Below are 22487 nucleotides of genomic sequence, written 5' to 3'. Positions count from 1 at the left end.
TAAATCCACCTATGCAATCTGGATTGATCGCAGATGCAAAGAATGATGGTGTTAACTGGGAATTTGGGAGGTCTTCCTGTCCAGTGAAAAAAATTATTAAAATAATAAACAACAGAAATATAAAACTGAGTTTAACAGTGCCAGAGGTGGTATTACAATTCAAATAATCTCAGCATGTTGTGAAAACGGTTCCAGACTCAGTGTTGGCAGTGTTGAGAGTTGAGTATTGTGATCCTGTTGCCGCTGTTTGAAATCTTTAACTGCATGGATGAATATTCATTTAAGTTCAGTTACCAATAATTTATCAGATCATGTCTGCTAAATCTGAAGAATCGTTCCGTAAATCAAAGTTTTACTGTATTAATAATTAGTAATAAACTAATAAGGTAAATAAATCACTGACTAACAGTAATAATTAATAATAATAATAAACCAATAAAGTCCATCACTGGGTTCAAGGATTTAAGGTTATACTACACTCACATGACGTTTTCCACCCATCTGTAAATAATTCACAACCACATGACAATCACTACACTGTTATTAAGGCATCGTGCAGTATTAGGTTGTTCGAGGAATTTTAATATAGATATTTTACCTGAAAGTAGGAAAGGATGGAGAGGATGGAGGATGAGAGACTAACTATGGGACTGTAAGTGAGGTGAGGGGAGGGAAGGAGGGAGAGAATGAGAATGAGATGGCGTGGAAAGATATATGAGAGAGGGGGAGGTGCAAGTTGTAAAGAAGGTAGACAAACAGGTAGAGGACATAGTGACATGAAGACAAATTGTTTGTGGCCACACCTGGCAGGAAGGCATCTAGGTATGAGGTGGGTGGTTACCATCATCTCTCAAGGTACAATACTGCCATGAAAGTGATGTGGGGCCAAGGCCCAGTAGCTGGTCTTGCACAACAGTCCCAGCAAGGGAACTAAACCACATTTATCAAATCTTCTAAGTCTGGGCCAGGACTTCTACTCATATCTTCTATACACTACATGTCCTCTTGGGAGCTGTGCCTCCTTCATTTTCCCAGCACCTTTTCATGTCTGAGGACCCTGTTGTGACCCTAGCAAGGCAATATGTGCCACAGGAAGGCAGCTGCTTGCTTGAGGTCTGTAGGTCTGCTCAGATGGACAAACCAAGGGTGCATAAATACCAGAGAAATAACAACAGCCTCAAAGTAGGACCAGATTAGGATTACTATGCATTTTTTTAAAGTGTATATAATGTTATGTAGATAATGAAGAAATGATTAAATGTTAGGTTTTAGAGTTCTGTAAGTCTTGTATCTGTTCACTTTTATGAAACTGCTTGTATGAAGGCATCTTACAGGGATTAGTGCAATAAAGGTGTATTAGTCAGTTTTTTTCTAAATTTCAGTTGGCTCTAATGATACTCCCCCTCCTACCCCTCCATATCATCATTCATCCAGACCTCTTTTTCCCACCTACGATAGAAATGAAAGTAAACTGCAACTGAATCAGGTAGTGCCAGGTTGTCCCTAAAAATACTGGTAATTTTCCTATACCTGATGAACAATATTCTGTTCACTTTAACTAGGTGTAAATTTGCCCTCTCTCTATTTTGAATACTGAACTAAACACTATAGTATGGTGCTGGTCATAAAGAAGTGCTATGAAGAATGTTTTTTTTTTTTTTTTTAACTATGAGAAAGCTGCAAAAGGATGAAAATCTCCACCTAGTTAAAACGAATAAACTACAGAAGCATAATACCTTGCCTGTCATGTGTTGCTGTTGTTATTATCATCTCCACAACTTCCTAAGGCAGTGAAGCAACAGAACCACTATACACTGAAGTATTCTCATACATAACCCACATAACCATAGCTGGAGAAAGAAAAGGCACGAGGTATTTATAATTACTACATATCACCAAAAATTCGAAGAGATCATTCTGTTCCTCTAGTAAAATACTGACACCATAGTAAACTTTAACTACAGCATAGCAGACCAACATATCTGGAGGAAGACCTAGTTTGATAAAAGCAGAACTCTGGTAAGTCCACACAGCAATGTATTTGGTTAAGTTCACTAAAGCACCAGTCTGAAACACAAGTGTAACTAATGTATACAGTATATGCATATTAATATGATGCTGTACACAGTACCTGTGGTTGTTTATAATGTAGAAAGAAATGATAAGTTATGAAGCTTAAAAAACAAAAATTATACTTGGATGTCTGGATGAACTCGTGCATATCCAGCACAGTCCTAATTATATAAGTAATTTCTGATAATTTCAGTGTAAAATGTAGTGCGAGGTCTAGTCTGGTGAGAGTTACTGCATTCAAGTAAAATGAAATTTATACTGAAAAAGGAAATATATTGAAGTGTTGCCACACTCTCTCAAAGGTGCCATCATATTAGTAAAATACCAGATATAATTGACTTCCATTTATTTGATCATGGCATATGCTGTTTAGTTCTGTCTGTACAAAAGCAACTTATGTTGTATGTGAGCTTAAAGATTATATTAATTTCAGGAACAGTGAATTTTCTTATAGGTAATCATGTGTACCATTATTCTCTCCTGTCATTATAAAAGCTTTACTGGCCTTATGCAAAACATATTTAGGCCAAAGTGGAGGTCAATGAAAAAAGGGGGTAGGGCAGATTTTCATTAGTTCATGTCTAATTACATTATCATCTAAATTATCTGAGAGAAGGCACATTATTATATGGCCAAGCAAGCACCCTTAACAACCCTACACTCTAAATGACCTCCATTAAGTGCTGATGTGAGACGATGATGTGTTGTTCGTGCCTGTTACGTCATGGTTAACTAGTGCAGGACAGATGATGACTGTTTATGATATCTGCTGGTATTACAATGTGGCAGATGGAAGTGCTATCTGGTACATATTACCCAAGTACATATTACAAAAGTAACAACAAGCACTGTTAGTAATAAGCAATTATCTACTTCATTTATTCATGTACACAATGAGGAAATCATCCAAACACATACATCCCACAATAAGATATAGCATTGGCTGAAAAGCTCCAAGTCTAACTCAGGCAAACTTAGTCTATGGAATTGGCTGGCATTAAGCTTTCAACATAGTCTCCTCTGTGGCCCCCACACTTTGATCAATAATGATGTAGTGCCTGAATCCTGCTGGTAAGAACAATAAGAACCTAGTGCCAAAATCCAGTACAAAGCCCGATCATTGGCTACAAGTTGTGAAAGTTGGGTGGGCCAGACGCAACATGGTGAAAGAAGTATCCTGCTGGTAAAATGAAATTTGCAAGTCCAAGAATGTCTTGACAGCAGATATGACTTCATTGTCATTTACATACTTCTTGCAGTTCACTTTGTAAGCAAGAAAAAAAAATGCAGCAGTAACTATATATATAGTTTATTAAAGCTGTAGTATATTCTCCTCCTAGTTAGGCTCAAAACTTTTTTGCCAAACCTCAGAAGACATTACAGCCACGCCTCAAACCCATACACTCTGAAGGAGGTAATATGAGAGTGGCTGTTAACATTCACGTATCTCCACCTTCTGTTCAAGCAATATGGACGGTTCATCACACCTTCCACCCATGGATATATGGGAGACTTTAACATCACCATTAGATACAACACTTCATATTTAATTTATATGATACATAAGAAAATTATGGTATTATGAAAATACTGGCTCATAATTTACTGCAATACAATGCTGTAATTGTGCCATTTTGAATCATTCGTACTCACTGCACAAAAAAAATCTTATTCCTAGGTTAGTGGCTACTTGTCTTCCTTCAAATCTTTGTGTGGAATATAGCTGGATTTTTTTTTTTTTTGGGGGGGGGGGGGGGGATATAGGGGGAAAGTTCTGTCCAGTGATAATCAAAATAGATATACTATACATAATTCTTCAACTATGCAAAGTTAAAATGTAATTTTAAAACCACAAAAACAAAACTTTTTTAAGGTAATTTCTGTGACCTTCATAACTGTCAAACTTCAGCTTCCATGAATTGGAAAATAAACTAACAGTTAAGATAACCATAGTCTCATCTCAAAAACTAACCTGACAAGAGCAGTTAGTGATGTGAAAACCCTGACTGGGATTACTAAACTACCATACTAAGCAGAGAAATTCTTACGTCTCAAGAACACAATCAATAATAAAAATCTGGCTGTAAAAACAAAACAAGCTACACAATCATACAATAGATGTGTCAATACCACTACAGTGTCACCTTTCACTCACCCAATGATGTGTCAATACTACTACAATGTCACCTTTCACTCACTCATTCACACACTGAGCATGCACACCATATTCTACATAGTTTCTCCTTCACAAACCTTGAATGATGTTGATTAAATAAATATATCAGCGAGAAAGGAGATGACAGAAAAAAAAAATCCTTAAAAATCTTAGGCTATGGGAAGAAAAAAAAAAAACTCGGTGCTCAAAAAGAAACACAAAGGAGGGGGTGTTTATGGTCCAGTATATATATGAAATTAATAACAGCTAAAGCAAACACAATACTGCAGATACCAAAACTGAAACAGAAGGCACAAATGGACAACTCTTACATCAGAAACAGAACCTAAATAGATCATGGATGAATTCTAGCTAACTACTGAACCCACATCAACTGTCAAACAGATTACAGAAAATTAACATTGTAACTGTTGTATCCTCAAAATTGAGTCTCGGTAAAAGGGTGATATTTATTCGGCCAAGTAATAGTAAAACCGCAAAACAAGAAAAAGCTAAACAGGTAACTTTAAAATATTAAGTCGGTGATGGATTTTAAAGCACAGGAGGAAAAGTAAACAAGATATAATGGGTAAATCTCTACAAAATACAACCATTTCCCACCAGACACCTACATCCCAGGCTACAATACTCCTACAAGACTATAAATTAACAGCACTTACAGCTCTTTTAATTCTCCCACCCTCTTCTTCCTGAGGTGTTGAAATATTAACCTGGTTAATGCTAGTTGATCTTATTCAGCTCTGATAAGATGTGTCTGGGCTGTAAAGGTTATAAGTCAATCTCAGTAACTTCAGCCCATTATGTCCATTACTTTCATGCAATTGTCAAAACCCTTCACTACCATACTACTTAAATTTCAACTCAGTACTCTCCCTCTTAACAATCTATTGCCACTGTACCATAAATCACATATTGGCCTCTTAACTCTTCGTTTTTCCTTGAGATCTTAAAACCTCTGTGAAATCACCAAATACATAACTTCCAACTCAAAAAAAAGCTCTCCCCCTTGCAACATTCCATAGCTATCATATTCCTATACTGGCCCCCCAAATTTACTTTCTTAACATTCACTCCTCTTCCAATATTCTACAGCCTACCTTTACTTCTTAAACTCAATCTCTTAGGACACTACATAGTTATCCTTTATTGGCCTCGTATCTTTTACTTCTTTTTCTCCAGGTCATCAAATCTCTTAGTGTGGTTATTCAAATCTATATAATCTTGTTGGCTGCTTGAGTTTGTCAGCGTGACACCACCAGGCAGGTCTGGGCAAAGTCAGCCACTCCACCACTCTCACACTCTCCCTTAGGCAACATTCTATAACTACTGTAAATATATATTGGCCACCTTGTTTTACTTAGTAATAAACCCTCCCTCTACCAACATTCTTTAACTACTGTAAATATATATTGGCCTACTTTTATTTCTTAACAAGTTCTCCCTCTGTAATAATCTTATAATTAACCACACAGTACACTGGCCTATCTTTACTTCTTCTTCTTTAGGTCTTCAAATCGCTTGGTGAGGTCATCAAAGTCTATATCATCCTGCTGGTTGCTTGGGTCAGTCAGTGTACCACCACCAGGCAGGTCTGGCACACTGGGGAGGTCTGGCAGGGCAAAGTCCGCTGCTCCACCACCCTCAAACTTTGAACGAGGGGCTGGCTTGGGCTGATCACCATCCTGTTATATCGGATAAAAATGTCCATTATTTCCTGATAATGACAATAAATAATATAAATACGTAACATACAAGCATAATTAAAATTTCCTGTTAATGTGAAAATAATTTCATGTTAGTGAAAAACTGGTAATAGAGCAAACAGATGATTTTTAAAAATGAACAGTAAACGAGAATTATATATATCTGATTCCTACAACTTAAAGACAAAAGTTAAACTGGATTTGGAATGTATATTACTGTACTGGTAATACAGAAAATAAAAAATATTCAGTGACAAAGACTAAGATACTTCAAATTCTTGAGATGGAAACACTAATTCTGCACCATATAATGTTTTTAACATCTCTGACATTCCACTGTCATAAGCCTAGCAATTTCAGTAAACAGTAATTTTTACCTTTAGTTTTCTTTGCACATTAGTTTGCAACAACTAACAGGCACACAAACAAGTCAATTGCCTACAAAAACCATTAGTATAAGCACAGCTTGTTTCTAAGTTAAATTAAAAGCTAAAGCAGCAAGCACAAAAGCTGTTACAAGGGGTCAGAATACTCAGCCTTACCAATGGTCATAATTTACTTAAATTTGGTGGTTAATAAAGGTACTAAAATACATTACCTCAATATAATAAATAAACCATATGAGAATTTCTTGATAAGTGTCAGTGGACTGTCATGAAACTAGGTTACAGGGTAGCTTGATCTGAATAAAAATGACAGATCATCATCACTGCTATCCTAATCCTATTCCTCACTGTTAGATGGGATAAGGAGATGTACAATTTGGCTCTTTGTAATCTCTCTGGAACATGACTCATATCTGATACAAGTCCTAAATATGATATCTCTCCTTTTACATGTTGAAGAACTACAAGGCTGCTTGCACAAATGTTAAGGATGGGATTATAGCAACCTTACATCAACTAGAAGGAGTTCAGGTAGCCAGTCTCTCATTCCTACCTGTTTTAACTGCCTCTTATGACAGGCAGGAAATATCTAGCTAATGCTTTTTCCTGATCTTCAGGGATATACACTGTACTGTAGCTGCAGTCAAAGGGCTTAAAAAAACATCTATACAGGCAGGCATCTCTGGCAAACATAGTAAAACACAATCACAGATATGAGCTGCACTGTTCAACAAATACTGTACATATATCAAAGAATGTAACCAACTTAAATCTAGTACTGGTAACCGATGGAATTTTCAACCAATGCAAATGAGTAATGGCAAAACATACAGAGCAATAAAAAAAATCACCCAAGCAAGTATGTGACACAGAGAAACAATGAAAGCAATAAAAATATAAATCAGCACTTAGAAACTACCTGAAGATTGGCCGCGCCAGTATTAAGGTCAGGCGGGAATTGTGGTCGTGTTGGGGGCAGCTGATTGTATGCTGCAGGTGGGGGCATGCTGGGGTAGGGTGCATTGGGGACAGTGTTGCTGGTGTGGCCCGACGGAATGAAGGAGGAGTACTCAGGAGGGGGGGAGGAGCCGGGGGGGATCATGCCATCATCCCACTTCGCTCCACTCCCACCGCCAACATTCTATTGAGGGGTGAGGGAACCATGAAGGAGTGGAGGAGCTGGGGGGAATACTGTCATCCCACTTTGCTCTACTCCCACTACCAACATTCTATCAGGGGAATGGGAATCAATGCTGACCTAAGTGTTTGCTGTCTGAAGTCCTGCCACAATACAGCTAACCTCTTAGTTTGTTGCTGTCCAAAGTCCTGCCGGCTGTTTGCCACTACCGTTTATCAACAGCACTGCTTACCTCTGATCCTGGCTATTGTCTACTACTATTATGCTATCTGTCTGCCAATGCTAACCTCAAAGATCACTGTATGGTGTTCTGCCTGCTCTGACACTTCTAGTTGCCGGGGATTTTTTAAAAAATGGAATGGCCACACCTACTAATGGGGTGGTCCAAAGAGGAATCTCCAGTGGGCCACAGATATTCCCTGAAAAATACTGGGTGGCCAAGCATAATTATTAGAGAGTCCACTCTTCTTGCTATGCCACTTTTCCAACAAATGCTGATGCTGTATACAAAAATGCTTACCTCAAAGTTCACTGTTCGGATTTCTGCCTGCTGTCTGCTGCTACTGAAACCATCCTCATCCTACCTCCCCACCTTACTCGCATACATTCTCGTAATCAATATCTCATTTTCACAGCTGAATTCCTGTCTGCTGTCTGTCACTACTGAAACTATCCTCACTTTACTTCTCCACCTCACTCACATATATTCATCCCTACTCTATAATAACACCAATTTTCTTCTGCTATTCTGCCTATGTATTCCCTCAACAATGCTACATATTTTAACTATCCTAATAACTCATACCAAGTAATCGATTAAGTAAATTCGTTCAAGATTTAGCTAAAAGCATAAGGGAGGGAGTCTTGGCCAATACTTTATAAGATATAGTGCAAATGTGCTAATATACATAATTTAGAAAGTCCTTGTTATGTCCTTTTTTTTTTTTTTTTAATCCACATCAGATTACAGAAAATTTTGCAATTAATATTCCACTGCTAGATATAGTCCAATTTGTCTGTTTTCCTCAAGGCACAGTACAGTACAGTACTTTTCATTTGGAAATACTGTAGCTGAAATAATTTTGAACACATCACTGATATATAACAAGGACATACTGTAAAACATTAACACATACATTGCTTGAACTGATCTGTCAATACAATCATCATCATCATCATCATTCAGGCCTCTTTTTTTTTTAAACTACAGATGGGATGAAGTATGCTCCACAGTGCAAGAAAAACTTATTTTGCTATATGAATAATGATGTCAGGACCAACTGCCTAGCCCCGGGCTCCTACGCTCCTCATGGGGCAATGTAAGATTGGATGATGATGGATGGATGGAATAATGGTAAAAGAATTCTTCATAAAATATATCAACTTTTTTCAAAAAATGTATCTTAACAGATCAGTTTAAAACAATAGAGTACAGTATATATTTTTAAAAAGAAATTATGATGTGCAGTTTACAACAATACAGTATCTACTTTACAGAAATGCTAATGATAGTAGAACTTTTAAATTAATAATACTGCAACTATGGTACTATGCAAGCACTTATATCCATTTAATTCAAATAAATTAACTCCATAATCCAAATAAGGTGTTACACAAGCAAAGTCAATGTGCAACAGAATTAGCAGTGATGCTGCAAGAAAAGTGATCAGCAAGCTAATATTTCTCTGTTCATATATTAGCAAGAGCAAGGGAAAGACATCCTCAGGCTGAAGATTTGCCAACACACCACCAATGCTTGATTCTTCCCCACCACCTTCAAAATGTACTCTTCATTCACCTCTAATGTATACAGGGTGATCCATATATTATGCATCCTTCGCCATTACCTGGTGAATTACTGTCTATCCTGGGTTATTTTCTATTTCCCATAATCCCTTTCCATCCTTGACATTACCAGTATCTGCTTTTTTACTCAAAAGAAAGGAATCAGCGATACAACTACAAGTCTTTTCAGTGACTGCATCAGCAAGCAATAATTTCAAGAAACTAAAGAGATACCTTCACACGGTTAACACCAACAAAACCACGCAGGTGTGCTGCCTTGCCTATCCCTCCGCAGGAGGATGGTGGACTGCAAGAATAGGGAAACTCTAGCCTGTAGTCCACTGGATTCAAGTCCTGATACAGCTGAGGTCACTGCAACAATGGCAGATGTATTCCTGCGTATTATGGAAGTGGTTCAGTCAAAATTACCGGTATCTACTTTGCATTAATTTCTATTTCCCATTATCCTTTTCATGCCTTACATAGTTTATTTACCTATTTATTACTTACATATATACGGTACTTATTATTTCTTACTACATTTACTGTTTGCATGGCTGATTTCATGAAGCGGCCAAAATGTCGGCTTCTCACACCAGCAGGCAGAGCCTGTCCCAAATTAAAAGTCACAACCAGGTGTGTGTTTAGGGAAGACAATATACAGACCATCCTGTACATATGCATCTCAACACCTTGCAACATACACGTCTTTTCAACAGTCTCGATGAGGTTTGCAAAGGTTTAAACACCAAACTTCAACATGCACATCTGACAACAAGAACATCCATTCATCAACAACATTTATTGCATATTCATTTAAAACAACAAAAACATGACACATTCAACATTATATTTTTTGTCACCACATTTTCACTGCATTAAAGGGAAGATGACCAGCCAAAATCCCTAGTGGTTCTACAAGACTCAGAAAAACACTAAAATTTTCCCACCTCCATGTTGTTGCTGATCTTGGGTGGGAGGGGGTCAGCCTGGGGGTCTGGGGGTGGGGGTCCTGACGGGGGGATGTTGAAAGGGACTTTGCCGGGGTGGGGCAGAGGGGCTTGCCCAGGGACGTTGGGTAGGTTCAGCTCCATCATTCCACCCTGTGGATTCTGCAACATGTGCAACATATTAAGGGTCACATTCAAAGTGGCTTTGGAGATTTTGTAACAGCCTTTTCCTCAGCAATGTACTGCATTCTGCATATTTTACATCAGTATCCTCTATATGTCACTGATGTAAACTAAGTCAATATTAATACAAAATAAACAACAAGAGAGAATGCTAAGGTATAATATGCAAAATAAACTGCAAGGCAAGCAATGATACAAAGCCTCCTATGCCACATAAAATAAGTTTATACATATATATATATATATATATTACACATACATACACACAATGGAATACTATAATATCAGTAACGGCATTGTTAACATTAACAACAACACTGCTACTGTTTCCCCTTCAGGTAACCTGAATATAAAAATCTAAGAAAGTGCCTGGTTCAAGAGGCTCCTGGCTCAACTGGATGTCAACCCCACTAGAGTTCACTGGCTGGGCAATTTTCAAAGCAAATTGCAATTCCACTCACCTTACCTCAAATATACAGTACTCCATTTCCTTTCCCCTCCCCTTTCTTCTTTTTCATATGGTCCTACCCACTCTCTCACACACAGACTGTTTACATGTTGCACTGCCACGCATAAGTAAGCTTATTAAGTATGAATGTACAGTACTTGATATATTGTTTCTTGAATTTATAAAATTGCAGACTTCATAAGCATTTAATGCTATGAAAATCCTCAAGGCAGAAATAGTTCTTATGCTTTTAATCCATCCATCCTCTAATCCTGTGTCGCCCCGTCAGAAGCGTTGAAGCCTGGGAATGGGCAAGTTGGTCCTGACGTTTAAGATGAGAGTGATCAGCCCCACTCATCCCTGAGTGGCATTACATGAGCAATAAACCCCACCCACCCCTTGGATATAAACCTGCACCAGCTCACTCCAGTTGGAGCACCATAATTACCCACTAAAGCACCAGGCACCATGATTTGGTTATATGGTTACCACACAGCATAGTATAAGGTTTCCTGGTGTACAGGAAATCATCTGGCTTGTCATTCACTGTTGAGTCACTCATAGGCAGAAGGAAGAGGAAAGAATGGAGGAATGAAAGACAGAAGACGAAGTGTAAAGTCACCCATAGGTAGAAGGAAGAGGAAAGAATGAAGGAAATAAAGGCACAGCAAGAAGGAAGGAAGGAAGAGAAGAAAGGGCAGTCACCCAAGTGCAGCACTACATCGAGTGAGTGGATGGTGAGTGGCTCCATCTACCACTAACGAAAATCCTGAAACAGTTGTGTAATGTGATTGCTCCTTCATCATGGCACTCCCAGGGATCTTTGGTTAAGGTAACATCAAAGGCCTGTTTGTGTGTAGGAGCAAAGTGCGTGTCTGAGTAAGATAGTGGTGTGAAGGACAACAAAACAGTGAGGGCAGAGTAGAATAATTGTGAGATTTATGGCAGCAGTGAAGCAGAGAAGGGTGATGGAAGAGTAGGGACAAAATTACTCAAATATCTATGCACACACTAACAGCTGTGTTCCATCACTCCACATGAACCTGGCAAAAAGACCTACATAAAATTATAAATGACTGTAAAACAGATACACTGCATTAGAAAAGACTACAATTAATGAAGTACAACAGAAGTTGGTCAAGTGGTTAGAGGATTGGACTGCTGACTGTATGAGTGTGAGTCTGATCCCTGATGTGGCAGGGAATAGTCTGACTGTGAATTTTTTTTTACAACAGCCATCACTGCTCTTATATCAGACCCACCAATATGTCGTTAAAATATCACCGTAACACCACTGCACTAGTTCTGAAGGAGACAAACGCAGTGTATCTCATAACAGTGTTCAGTATGAGAGCACAAAAAGTGATGTGTGAAAGTGTGCAGTGCCACCACACCATGCATGGGAAGGCTTCTTAATCTCTATCCACTACCTGAAAAAAATATAACTACACAGTAAACATGAGAGACTAAGAAGTCAGCACTATATCATGATAGTTTAGAATATACACTGGCTGTGCAACAGCTATAAATTAAAAAACAACTAAATTTTACCAAGAAATGTTATAAAGTACAATACAAAGATGTCATAGGTGACCTATCACCACACGAAAAATGTCAACAGAATATAAAACACCAGAACAATGGCTTAACTTCATAAATTATGCAAGTATGCCACACTAAGCTAGCCCACAATTACCTAAACTCTAAACTAAATTAACAATGTTGTAATACAAGGAGCATAAATGTTCTCATCATTTAAATATATACATTTTTGTAAGGCAGTACTCTATAACTGAATGGGTGAGCCTTTACCTTCACCTGATGGCTGTTTTTCAAGCTGCACAATCTCCTGCAGTATTCTTGTTAAGTCCACTAATCCTGGAATCCTTTTTTAGGACTGCACTTCATGTTTTCCATTACCTGCCAGTTGCGGCTGACCATTCCATGTTCGTGTCTATGTAGTGCTTCAAGCAATTAATCTCACTCATTCTCTCCACATGTCCAAACCATCTCAGCCTACATGTGCATACAACTTGACAAGCACTCTTAATTCCATGTGTCCACTTAAATCTGCATACATTAATACATACATCAATGTGACACAAAACCTATAAAACATGTCCATTCAGCCCCTATCCCTTTCAGTGAAGTAATGGTGTACTTACATACATATCTATAAAGAGAGTCTTAATAGGGACCCTGTATATGCAAAACCATGCTGTACATCACAACTCACTCAGGATTTTGCATGCCTCATCACACTAGGGACTCTTGAGTTAGCTAATTGATGTAAAATGCAAAATGAGCATTTTAGGTACTATAAACAGAGCTTGGAAGCAGAACTCCAAATATGCAAACTTATGAAAAACAGCTAAGGGAAGCCAACACCTGTTCAAATACAACTTATCTCAGTCTTTAAGTTACAAGTGAAAAAAACAAAAAGTCATGACATTCACAGTACCATTTGTAGTCCAATGGCTGTCAGGCTGGGCGAAGGTTTAACAAGAACACAGCTGTGCTGACTGCGGCCAATGGGAGGCAGGAGGAATGGTTTCTGGTACAGTTGAGGCCGGTCAGTGAGCACCAGATCAATGACAGAGTTGCCGTGGGTTGGCTCTTGTACTAAGTTGGTCATGTCCAGGCAGGAGCACAGACGGCCTTGTTGGAGATTGTTAAAGTCCCCAGCAATGGCAATACCGACTGAGGGATTGCGTGTACGGATGTCAATGACAGAGTTGACAACTTGGTCCATAAGGAGTGGCCCAGTGGGTGCCCTGGGCGGATGGTACAGCCCACACATCACAAATGTTCCCCCGCAAACCTCTACCCAAACACACTCCAGCTCCGGGGGCGCCTTAAGCTTCACCTCACGTGGCTGCATCTCCTCCTTTGCATACACTGCTGCCCCTCCACCTCGTCCCTCACGATCGTCATGAAACACCTTATACCCCACTGGCACATAATTTGATGCAGGCCGAGTCTCAGAGAACCAGGTCTCACTCACAACTATGACATCAGGCTTGTGCTTCTCCACAACCTCACAGAACTCATCAAAGCAGTTGGTGAGGGACTGGGGGTTGGTAAGGAGGATGGATGGCAGGCCCAGAGGAGACTGGGTGGAGCTCCCAGGGGTGCCAGTAGTGGTGGTGTGGCCATGCTGGGGTGGTTGTGGTGGGCTCTGTGGTGTGAGGGGAGGAGGCTGCACCTGGCACAGAGCAGCTGGTCTAATTAATGTCTTCATAGCCACTATCACTCCATGTCTCCTTAATGTATTCAGCACTTACTGTCATCAAATGTCATTATTAACAAGCAAAATCAGAAAATTGTATGTGTCATTTTTTTTTTTTTTATATCATTATCACTGCCTTATTTTGAACAAATCATCAGAATGAAATACAAATGAACAATACAGTGCAGATAAAGCTGAGCAATGCTTACCTTGGAGTATCTCCACTCCACTGGAGATGGTGTAATTGCTCTTAATTTTAATAATTTCCATTAACTGTATCATCACGTGCCCTTTACAGATGAAACTGCAGAAATACGGACTCAACCCTCTCAGTGCAATGCCACATAGCAGAATGATTCACAAGACTGCATACAAGTAGTGCCTACCAGCACAACGGGGAATTATTTCTTTTCCCTGTGCAACTGATACATTCCGGGAATTTTTGGTTCCCCCCTCATAAGGACCAAAAGAAAAAGGGGGGGAGCCAAGGTACACCAACACTAAATAACTGATGACACTGTAACAAGGAAAGGTGGATATATGAAGCAGAAGGGTAGGGGAGGAAGCTACTCAGTCCAGACATTGAAGGCAACAATGACCAGTTGCTGAGTGGCATTAATGTGAGCAATGAACCACAACCACTTCTTGGATGGAAGACCTTTATGGCTAACATCCAGTTGGAATGCCTTAACTCGCTATACCACCAAACAATGACTGAATATATGGCTACTACCCAACATTATACATGGTTTTCTGGATTTTATGAAACCATTTAGCCTATTAATATGTGTAGAGTCACCTGAAAGCAGTACCACATCAAGTGATCTGTGCCCCAACTATCAGCATCATGCAAAAATATAAAATCACTGTAATATCAAAAGTGTTCCCACACATCAATGCCTGTAAGTTTATTCACACCCTGTTACATCCAGAGAAATTTGTCACTGAACTTCCTAGGATGCATGAAGTACTGGTTACTACTAATCAGGCTGAAAGATAAAACACAGCAGCTTACCCATGTGTGATGGTCAAGCACTACACTGAGCCACATGCAGCTAAGAATGGAGTTCTTGGTATCATCATACTTAGCATGAGTGCAGATAAAAGTGCTCAGGCTTGTTAGGGTAAGAACAGGTCACGCTTGAGAGGGAAAATGCAAAATGAGTAAATCAAAAGCAACAGGCATAAAGAACATCAAAAGCAACAGGCATACATAACAACAAATGCCCAAAACCACCGCCAAGCATTTACAGTGTCACATCATTAAGTAACTCTCAGTTTCAATAATAACCAAGAAACAGTTAATTAAGAAAAAGATTTTAAAACGAAGAGAAATAATACTCTGAATCAACTTAATGCATGAATACCATAACTTTTAAAATCAACTATGTTCACAATTACATTTACATGGACTTGGCTAAATCATGAAATACACCACGACCAAACTGATGAAGTGACACCATGCCAGCCAAACACTGAAGTACCGGTACATAAAATGATCTTACAGTTGTCTACTTCTCAGGATTATAAATATACAGTTTAACATCTTGAATGCCAGTACCAACTTGCCTAGCCCTGGGCTTCTACATATCTCAGGGGCAACACAGGATTGGATGATGGATGGATGTGTATATATATATATATATATATATATATATATATATATATACAGTAATCCCTCTAATATCCAAACCCCCAATATCCGAACATCCCCACTAACCGGACATAATCCTCCTGGGATCCAATATTCCCAAAATGGGCCAAAAACCGCAAAAAATTCGAAAAAAATCTGACTTTTTTCCCTCCCATAATTTGAAATTCCCGCCTGGCGCCAAACAGCTGTTACACCATGGTCCCTTCACCCCTTCCTTCCTCCCCCTCCCCCCTCCCCTGTCAGGGTTGCCATTTGGTATTTTTCATTACCAAGTGTGGGCCAATTTGGTAATGAAAAATTCGTTTGGTAATGAATTAGAATAATGCATTACCAAATGGATTTTTCACATGTATGAGGATACACAGGATGGAGATGGTGGATTGTTTGCTCTCTCTGATTAATCTGCTACCCTACATAGTGTGAAAATAATCAACATGGTGTTAGTTATAAGGAGAGTGATTACATGTATTTCCACTTGTATATATAATTAGTGAAGAATATATGCTAGCTTTACGAATTTGGTAATGAAAAGTTATATTTGACAATGAAAGTTGAGGAGATTGGTAATGTGGCTGTTGCGATCTGGCAACTCTGTTACCCCACCAACATCAACAGTCACAGCTTAACTCCGATGGAGAGCAGATACTCATAACAGTGCAAGTCACAGGTGCTTGTTTTTTGTGAATAAACAGTGAATAAACTGCAATACCTTGCCACTAGAACACACAGGAATTTACAGTGTTGTGCAGTGTTAAGAAATTAGAATTTAGAGTGCAGAGGATTAACTGTGGACTGCAAACTGGCGGTTCAAACCAGTCCAAGACCAAGGGACTTGTAAGTACCCAGAATGTTTAATATTGTATAAACTCACCTCTAAAACCTCATTTTATGGTTCTTTTGCATTTATTTCAGTCTTTTATGTCCCTTATTGGTGTGATTTGGGTCTTAAATAGGTGCAATGCATGTCCAGAGGGAGTTGTATAGGTGTTTTTCAGAGTTAGGGTCCATAAGTATTAGTCCATAAGCTGGGGCCCAATATCCGGACAGGACCACTATCCGGACCTACCTATGGCTCTATTGATCCGGATATTGGAGGGGTTACTGTATATATATATATGTGTGTGTGTGTGTGTGTGTGTGTGTGTGTGTGTGTGTGTGTGTGTGTGTGTGTGTGTGTGTGTGTGTGTGTGTGTGTACATGTGTGTGTGTGTGTATGTATGTATGTATATAAGATTCTGGTACTATTATTTCACTATTATACAAAATCTGTCATCATCATCATCATCATCTTGACTTTCCCAACTAATGATGGGGTGAGGAAAAAATTCATATATTAAATGGGAATTACCTTTAGGAACAGTCATTACATCCCTGTAAGATCTCAAAGACTGCAAACTGCTTTAAATCATGCATGAAATACAGGGAAAAGTATATGAAGACACAACTTACAGAACATTTAAATTATATACAAAGTGTCAACTGAGTCTAAATATAAACTGCTGTACCTTTCAGAAGCTAATTACAGAATAAGGAAAGCATTCACATCATGCATTATATGGCTCAACAAAATCATCACTCTAACCTAAATTCCCTTTACTTTGAATGAGTGTGTAGTATTCAAATACAGTATAGAAAAATCAAAACACATAATGAAAAAGCTTAAACACAATGCCCCATGAAATCAGACATATATCCATTCACTCATCAATCAAGTCTTTAAAAATTTTAGCTTCATCACAAAAGCTGCATCATTAAAAATTTGTCTGGCATTAATCAGGATATCAATCAGGCTGAAGATGTGAAACATATAAAATGCAAGCAAATTATGCACAACACAAACAATAATTAAAGTACAAAATCAAGAAATACATGAATACAATTTTAACAACCCATGCAATGCAGGTACAGCTCTGTGAAGAAGCAAACATCCATAGTAACCCAAACCTATACAGTGGTACTGTATGCAAAATGCCACTTCAAATGAAAGCAAAGCAAGTGAAAAACCAGGCCACCCCATCACAAAACAGTGTCTCACCGGCATTGGATATGAGAATGGCTGCTGTGGCATGGGCTGTGGTGGGTATCCAACAAAACCCATGGGTGGGATGTTCATGCCACCTCCACCTCCACCGCCTCCTGTTGCTCCTCCATCATTGTTACCCAGATTGTTTTTCTCATCAAGACTTATGAGCGGGTCCTTGTTCCAATCATCTTCTCGCATCACCTGAGTAAGAAAGGGTCAGGTCAAGCAATGTTTTGGATATCACTGGTAATTACATCAGCATCAATTGCTCACCCACATGTGCCTCATTTTTACAACATAAATAATTCTTCAACATAACCGGAACAAAACTCAGGGAGCACCCAGCTAAAGTGGTTGGTTGCTTGCAGTCCACCAGGGAAATCTTAACAAGGCCACTGATATACCCCAATAGCAGAGCAAACCAGATATAAAAACATCTCTCAATTCCCCCACTGTCTCCCACAAGATGGATGGTGGGCTGCACCATCGGCACAAAGTAACACTCATGAAAATATCCGTCTTACACTTCCATTAAAAATAAAATTATCACAAAGTTTCTTCCCTACCTTTACATGCACTACCACCCTCACATGACAGTTTATTGCCCTCTATAAACTCCCTCCAACAACAACAACCACTACTCCTACTATTACTACCACAGAAATGACAACAGCTATTACTATTACTACTACTGCTGCTACAAACTCCAAGCTCAAAACATATTACCTGTGGATCTGGCTCATACTCCACATTGTAGTTTTTGGCAATCTCAATGAGGTACCGCTCCACCAGTACCTTTGGAGGTGCCTGCACACTCAGCTTGTGGATTAGACGCTCACTCACTGTCTCAACCTGCTGCTCACGACACGCCTGCACAAGGAGAGGCAAAAACTTGTTTCAAATGGAAAAAGGAAAAGCTGCAGGTAGCAAAGTCTGTTTCTCCATAAAAAAGGTTAAATAAATGAGTTATATATCTAGATCTGTTCATCTTAAGATGCCTGGACACATTACAGCAGAAATACTGGAGTTTAAGGCAAGGTAATGCCAAACTCTGGATACATGTTCCCGAGAAAGTGTCCTTTGAAAATGTAACACTATGCACAACAATGCAATCTTCAATGACAACCTGCAATCCAGTATAATTAGATACACTCCCACAATGCTGAATATTACGTGAGAAATGCTACTTTAATAAATAAGGTAATACTCAAAGTACCAGAAGAGTGGAAGACACAGTATGCGCAACATTCACACCTTGTAATTTATAACATGTCAGTTAAAATTATTGAAAAGTCAGAGATCAAACACAACACTGCAATGTCTTGGAGGTTGACCATCAACTGCTCTGACTAAGTTTGTTGAACATTACCATACTGTAGTAATGGTGCACGGATTTTATGCTTGGAGATATATCATCATTATCATAACCCAACTTCCCACATTTCTAATCTGGACTGCATGGTGGGGACATCGTGAAGAACATAAAAATAGCATTGAGCAAAACAGTGATTAATATAGAGTGACTTGCACCGAACGAGACTTACCTGACCATAGGGTTTGCCGTACTTGAGTGTTAGTTGATCTGCAATAATCTTGAGCTCAGCCACATCTGTTTGAAGCCGTGGTGCAGCCCAGATCAACGAGGATATTGCTTCAGCCAACCCCTCATCCAGATCTCTGTGGTTATAGATTGCAACACTCATTAACCACTGAGCACAGGGTTGTCTTGTTTATTTTATTTTTGGCATATCATGATAATTTTACTCAGCTTAGGACAGACTTTTTGAAGGGGAAGGGTTAGATACAGTTCAATAAACCCCTCCACTACAAAATGCCTTTAATATGCTGAATAAAATCATCTGGCAGCAACAAGAATAAACTACGAAAAATGACAGCAAAAACATTCAAGGGGTTGACAATACCTGTGCTATACATTTCTTCTACTGTATTTTATTCCTTCCTATACAGCATGGAAGACAAGAAAGTTATACCAGATTTGAAATATTTAATTGAAGGGGTCAATTTTCTACTCAGCAGGTCAGCTTTCCAAACCAGAAAAATGACCCAGGGATCAGCTTTTAATGGGGTCATCTTTATATACAACACCAGTATTAGTGGATGTTGTAACATACACTGCAATCAGTACCATAAATATTAGTTTTATAATACCATACCTGGACAATGAAATTATTATACAGTATTAACTACAACCAAGTAACAATAAATATGGTGGGAGAGCAAAAGCATTTTAATGGAGTTCATTTTACATGTCATATAAGGCCAAAAAAGTATCATATGAGAAAGTATCAATTTAGTGCAATAGCTACCATATAAAAAAATTAATCTATAAATGTATCCTTCAATTTATCTGTTGCATCCATTTACAAAGCATAATTACTACAGGCAAATAATTATACATATGGTGGAATAGCTTAAGTATCAAATAAAAATAAATTTCTCTCTCTCTCTTACATTTCATCTGCTGTACGGAGCAAGAGAAACAAACTACAAACACAAGTAACAATAAATGGGGTGGAATAAGTACAGTACAGTATAAAAACAAAATGCATGGTTCACTTCTTCTACATAAGGCCAAAGAAATATAATAACTACATGTTAGTAACCATAAATTTGGTGGAATGGGTGCCGAACGAAGTGTGTATTGAAACAACATCAACAATAATAACCATAATAATAATAATAATAATTATTATTATTATTATTATTATTATTATAATACCTGTACCTGCAATAAAAAAAAGCATAATAATAACAATAACAATAATAAAAATAATAATAACAAATGTGCATCTCACTTCATCTGCTGTATGAGGCCATATCGTGCCAGGAGAAGGTCACAGTACATCTCAGTGACCTCCATGGCCTCCACCAGGTAATCCTCCCGGATGATGTGCTCCACGCGGATCTTTGCACGCTCAATCTAATGACAAGGTCGGGTTAGGTTGGACTAATAGCAACGTGCAAACTAATATGTACATTAGGCAAAACTAACGCCAAAACAATACTCTGAGTTAATAGTGTTCGTTATTCATGGTGTGATTATAAAGCAAATCACACGACCATGTGATGATGAAGGTAGCTTAGGTGCGATTATAAAGCAAATCTTTATATACATCACAAGATATCCATTAAAATATGATGCATGGGCAAAATAAGTCTCAGCCATTAAATTAAAACAGTTCATATTCCATAATATTTATCATATACACAGCATGAAGTAAATAATGGAACCCCTTATTTTTGGACCTTTTTAAAAACAAAAAAAGCACTATATACATTAATCTACAAAAAATAACGAAGGATCCTGTCAACACTTCATTACAATAGGAAATCTGGAAATATCACATCACTTTAGTCATATTTCAATTCAGTAACTGATTGAAATAGGGGCTGGAATCTCTCCCCCCCCCAAATTTATTTACTATCTACATAAAGTGTTTGTGACATAGAGGAGAAACTGTTTACAACTGGTTACGTAATGAACATACAGAACTAATTTCAGTGTTCCTAAGTTGCCAGTGGGTGTAATTACCAAAATTTACCAACATTTCAATATCTGTGAAAAGATCTACAAGATTTTAGGGTCAATTTTCAGTAGTTCACATCACTCAACTTCAAAACAAAATATATTTTTTCTGGTTGATTTTAGTGTGATTTCAAAGAATTTCAGCTCCATTTTTTTTTGGACACCACTTGTTTTGGAGATTAGGCCTACCCAAAGCAAAATATACCTATTTTGAGGTATTTAAAAAAGTGGCCAGGTCACCTGCGGAAATGTTGATCGACGGTCTCTCCGACTGGCTGCACTATTTACCAACCATCACTCCGACTGGACATGTCAGTATATCTCATGACAAAGCAACAGGAAACTTAATTGAAAAATGCGCGTTAGGAACATTACATATGGCCGGCTACTGGCAGATGTCAGCAGAGATCCGATGTAATTAAATATAGGATTTTCTCATTAAATATACATTTCCAAAACCAAGTTTATAGTGGAATTGATTCAAAATAATGTGGTCCACAACATGGTTGTGTCAGACTTCATGGATCAGGTAATGTGAACTACCAAAAATTGACCGATTTTATTCTACCATAATGAGCCACTTTTCATTAGTGCATGAAGGTGGTGTTGCTTAGCTAACACGAGGGGGGAAATGACCCATAAATAAATGTATTTTGATGAAATGTCAGGAAATCTCTCTCTATACTGAAAAAATTAATTTGTTCATCTTTACAAATACTCCTGACAATAACATCACAACAGTTGTTACCTTGCCCGTGGTGAGGTAGTCAGCAATCTCTTTCCTCGCCTTCTGGGCCAACTCTGTCTTTTTCTTCTCCAGCAACTTTAGTCTGTTGATGGCCAGACGTAAGTTTGTCTTCAGCTTGGTATAATTTGGGCCTGAGGCGAACATGGCAGGGATTTAAACAGTAGCAGCTCTCGTAACAGCGCTTGCGAGGCAACGGAGTTTATCACTCAGCTGGCACAGGTAATATCCGGGATTAGAGGTGACCAACACCCCCGTGACTTGTTTACTGACTCATACGATAGCAACTGAAGAAATGAATGATGTCCTTATGTCATCTCCAATTTTGGTCTTTAATCTTATATTGAAGTTGCAGGATTCATATTACTCCTTTCAAAGCAACTGAAGTCTGGTGAGGAAACCTAATAAAATGGTTACATATATCAATGTCTATTCTTTCCTGTCATT

The 22487-nt window shown here is 38.5% G+C and overlaps 1 protein-coding gene across 1 annotated transcript; it reads right to left on the bottom strand.

Moving 5' to 3' along the window:
- Nucleotides 1-2055: 2055 nt before the first annotated feature.
- Nucleotides 2056-22305, bottom strand: Ist1 (increased sodium tolerance 1-like protein). The gene is made up of 9 exons (XM_080276948.1): nt 22044-22305; nt 20565-20689; nt 19293-19425; nt 18475-18618; nt 17746-17949; nt 13304-14041; nt 10212-10373; nt 7258-7479; nt 2056-5931 (listed from the first exon to the last, which is right to left on the bottom strand). The coding sequence occupies exons 1-9, from the start codon at nt 22185-22187 to the stop codon at nt 5737-5739; spliced, it is 2067 nt and encodes a 688-aa protein (XP_080133074.1). The 5' UTR covers nt 22188-22305; the 3' UTR covers nt 2056-5736.
- Between the last annotated feature and the right edge of the window lie 182 nt (nt 22306-22487).

This window comes from Coenobita brevimanus, chromosome 67, assembly GCF_032717465.1.
Source record: "Coenobita brevimanus isolate Jiangsu-jjx chromosome 67, ASM3271746v2, whole genome shotgun sequence".
NCBI classification, from domain to species: domain Eukaryota; kingdom Metazoa; phylum Arthropoda; class Malacostraca; order Decapoda; family Coenobitidae; genus Coenobita; species Coenobita brevimanus.
Note: the sequence above shows the minus strand (reverse complement) of the source record. Positions and strands in the feature narration are given on the sequence as shown.

Excerpts from the sequence above, each read along its gene's own strand:
- Ist1 (XM_080276948.1), bottom strand. The coding sequence starts at position 22,187 with ATGTTCGCCTCAGGCCCAAATTATACCAAGCTGAAGACAAACTTACGT. Across the intron at positions 14,042-17,745 it reads TGCCGGTGAGACACTGTTTT|CCTCCTCCCCTCACACCACA; the intron begins GTGATGGGGTGG and ends TGCCAGGTGCAG. Across the intron at positions 7,480-10,211 it reads AGATCAGCAACAACATGGAG|AATGTTGGCGGTGGGAGTGG; the intron begins GTGGGAAAATTT and ends ACCCCTCAATAG.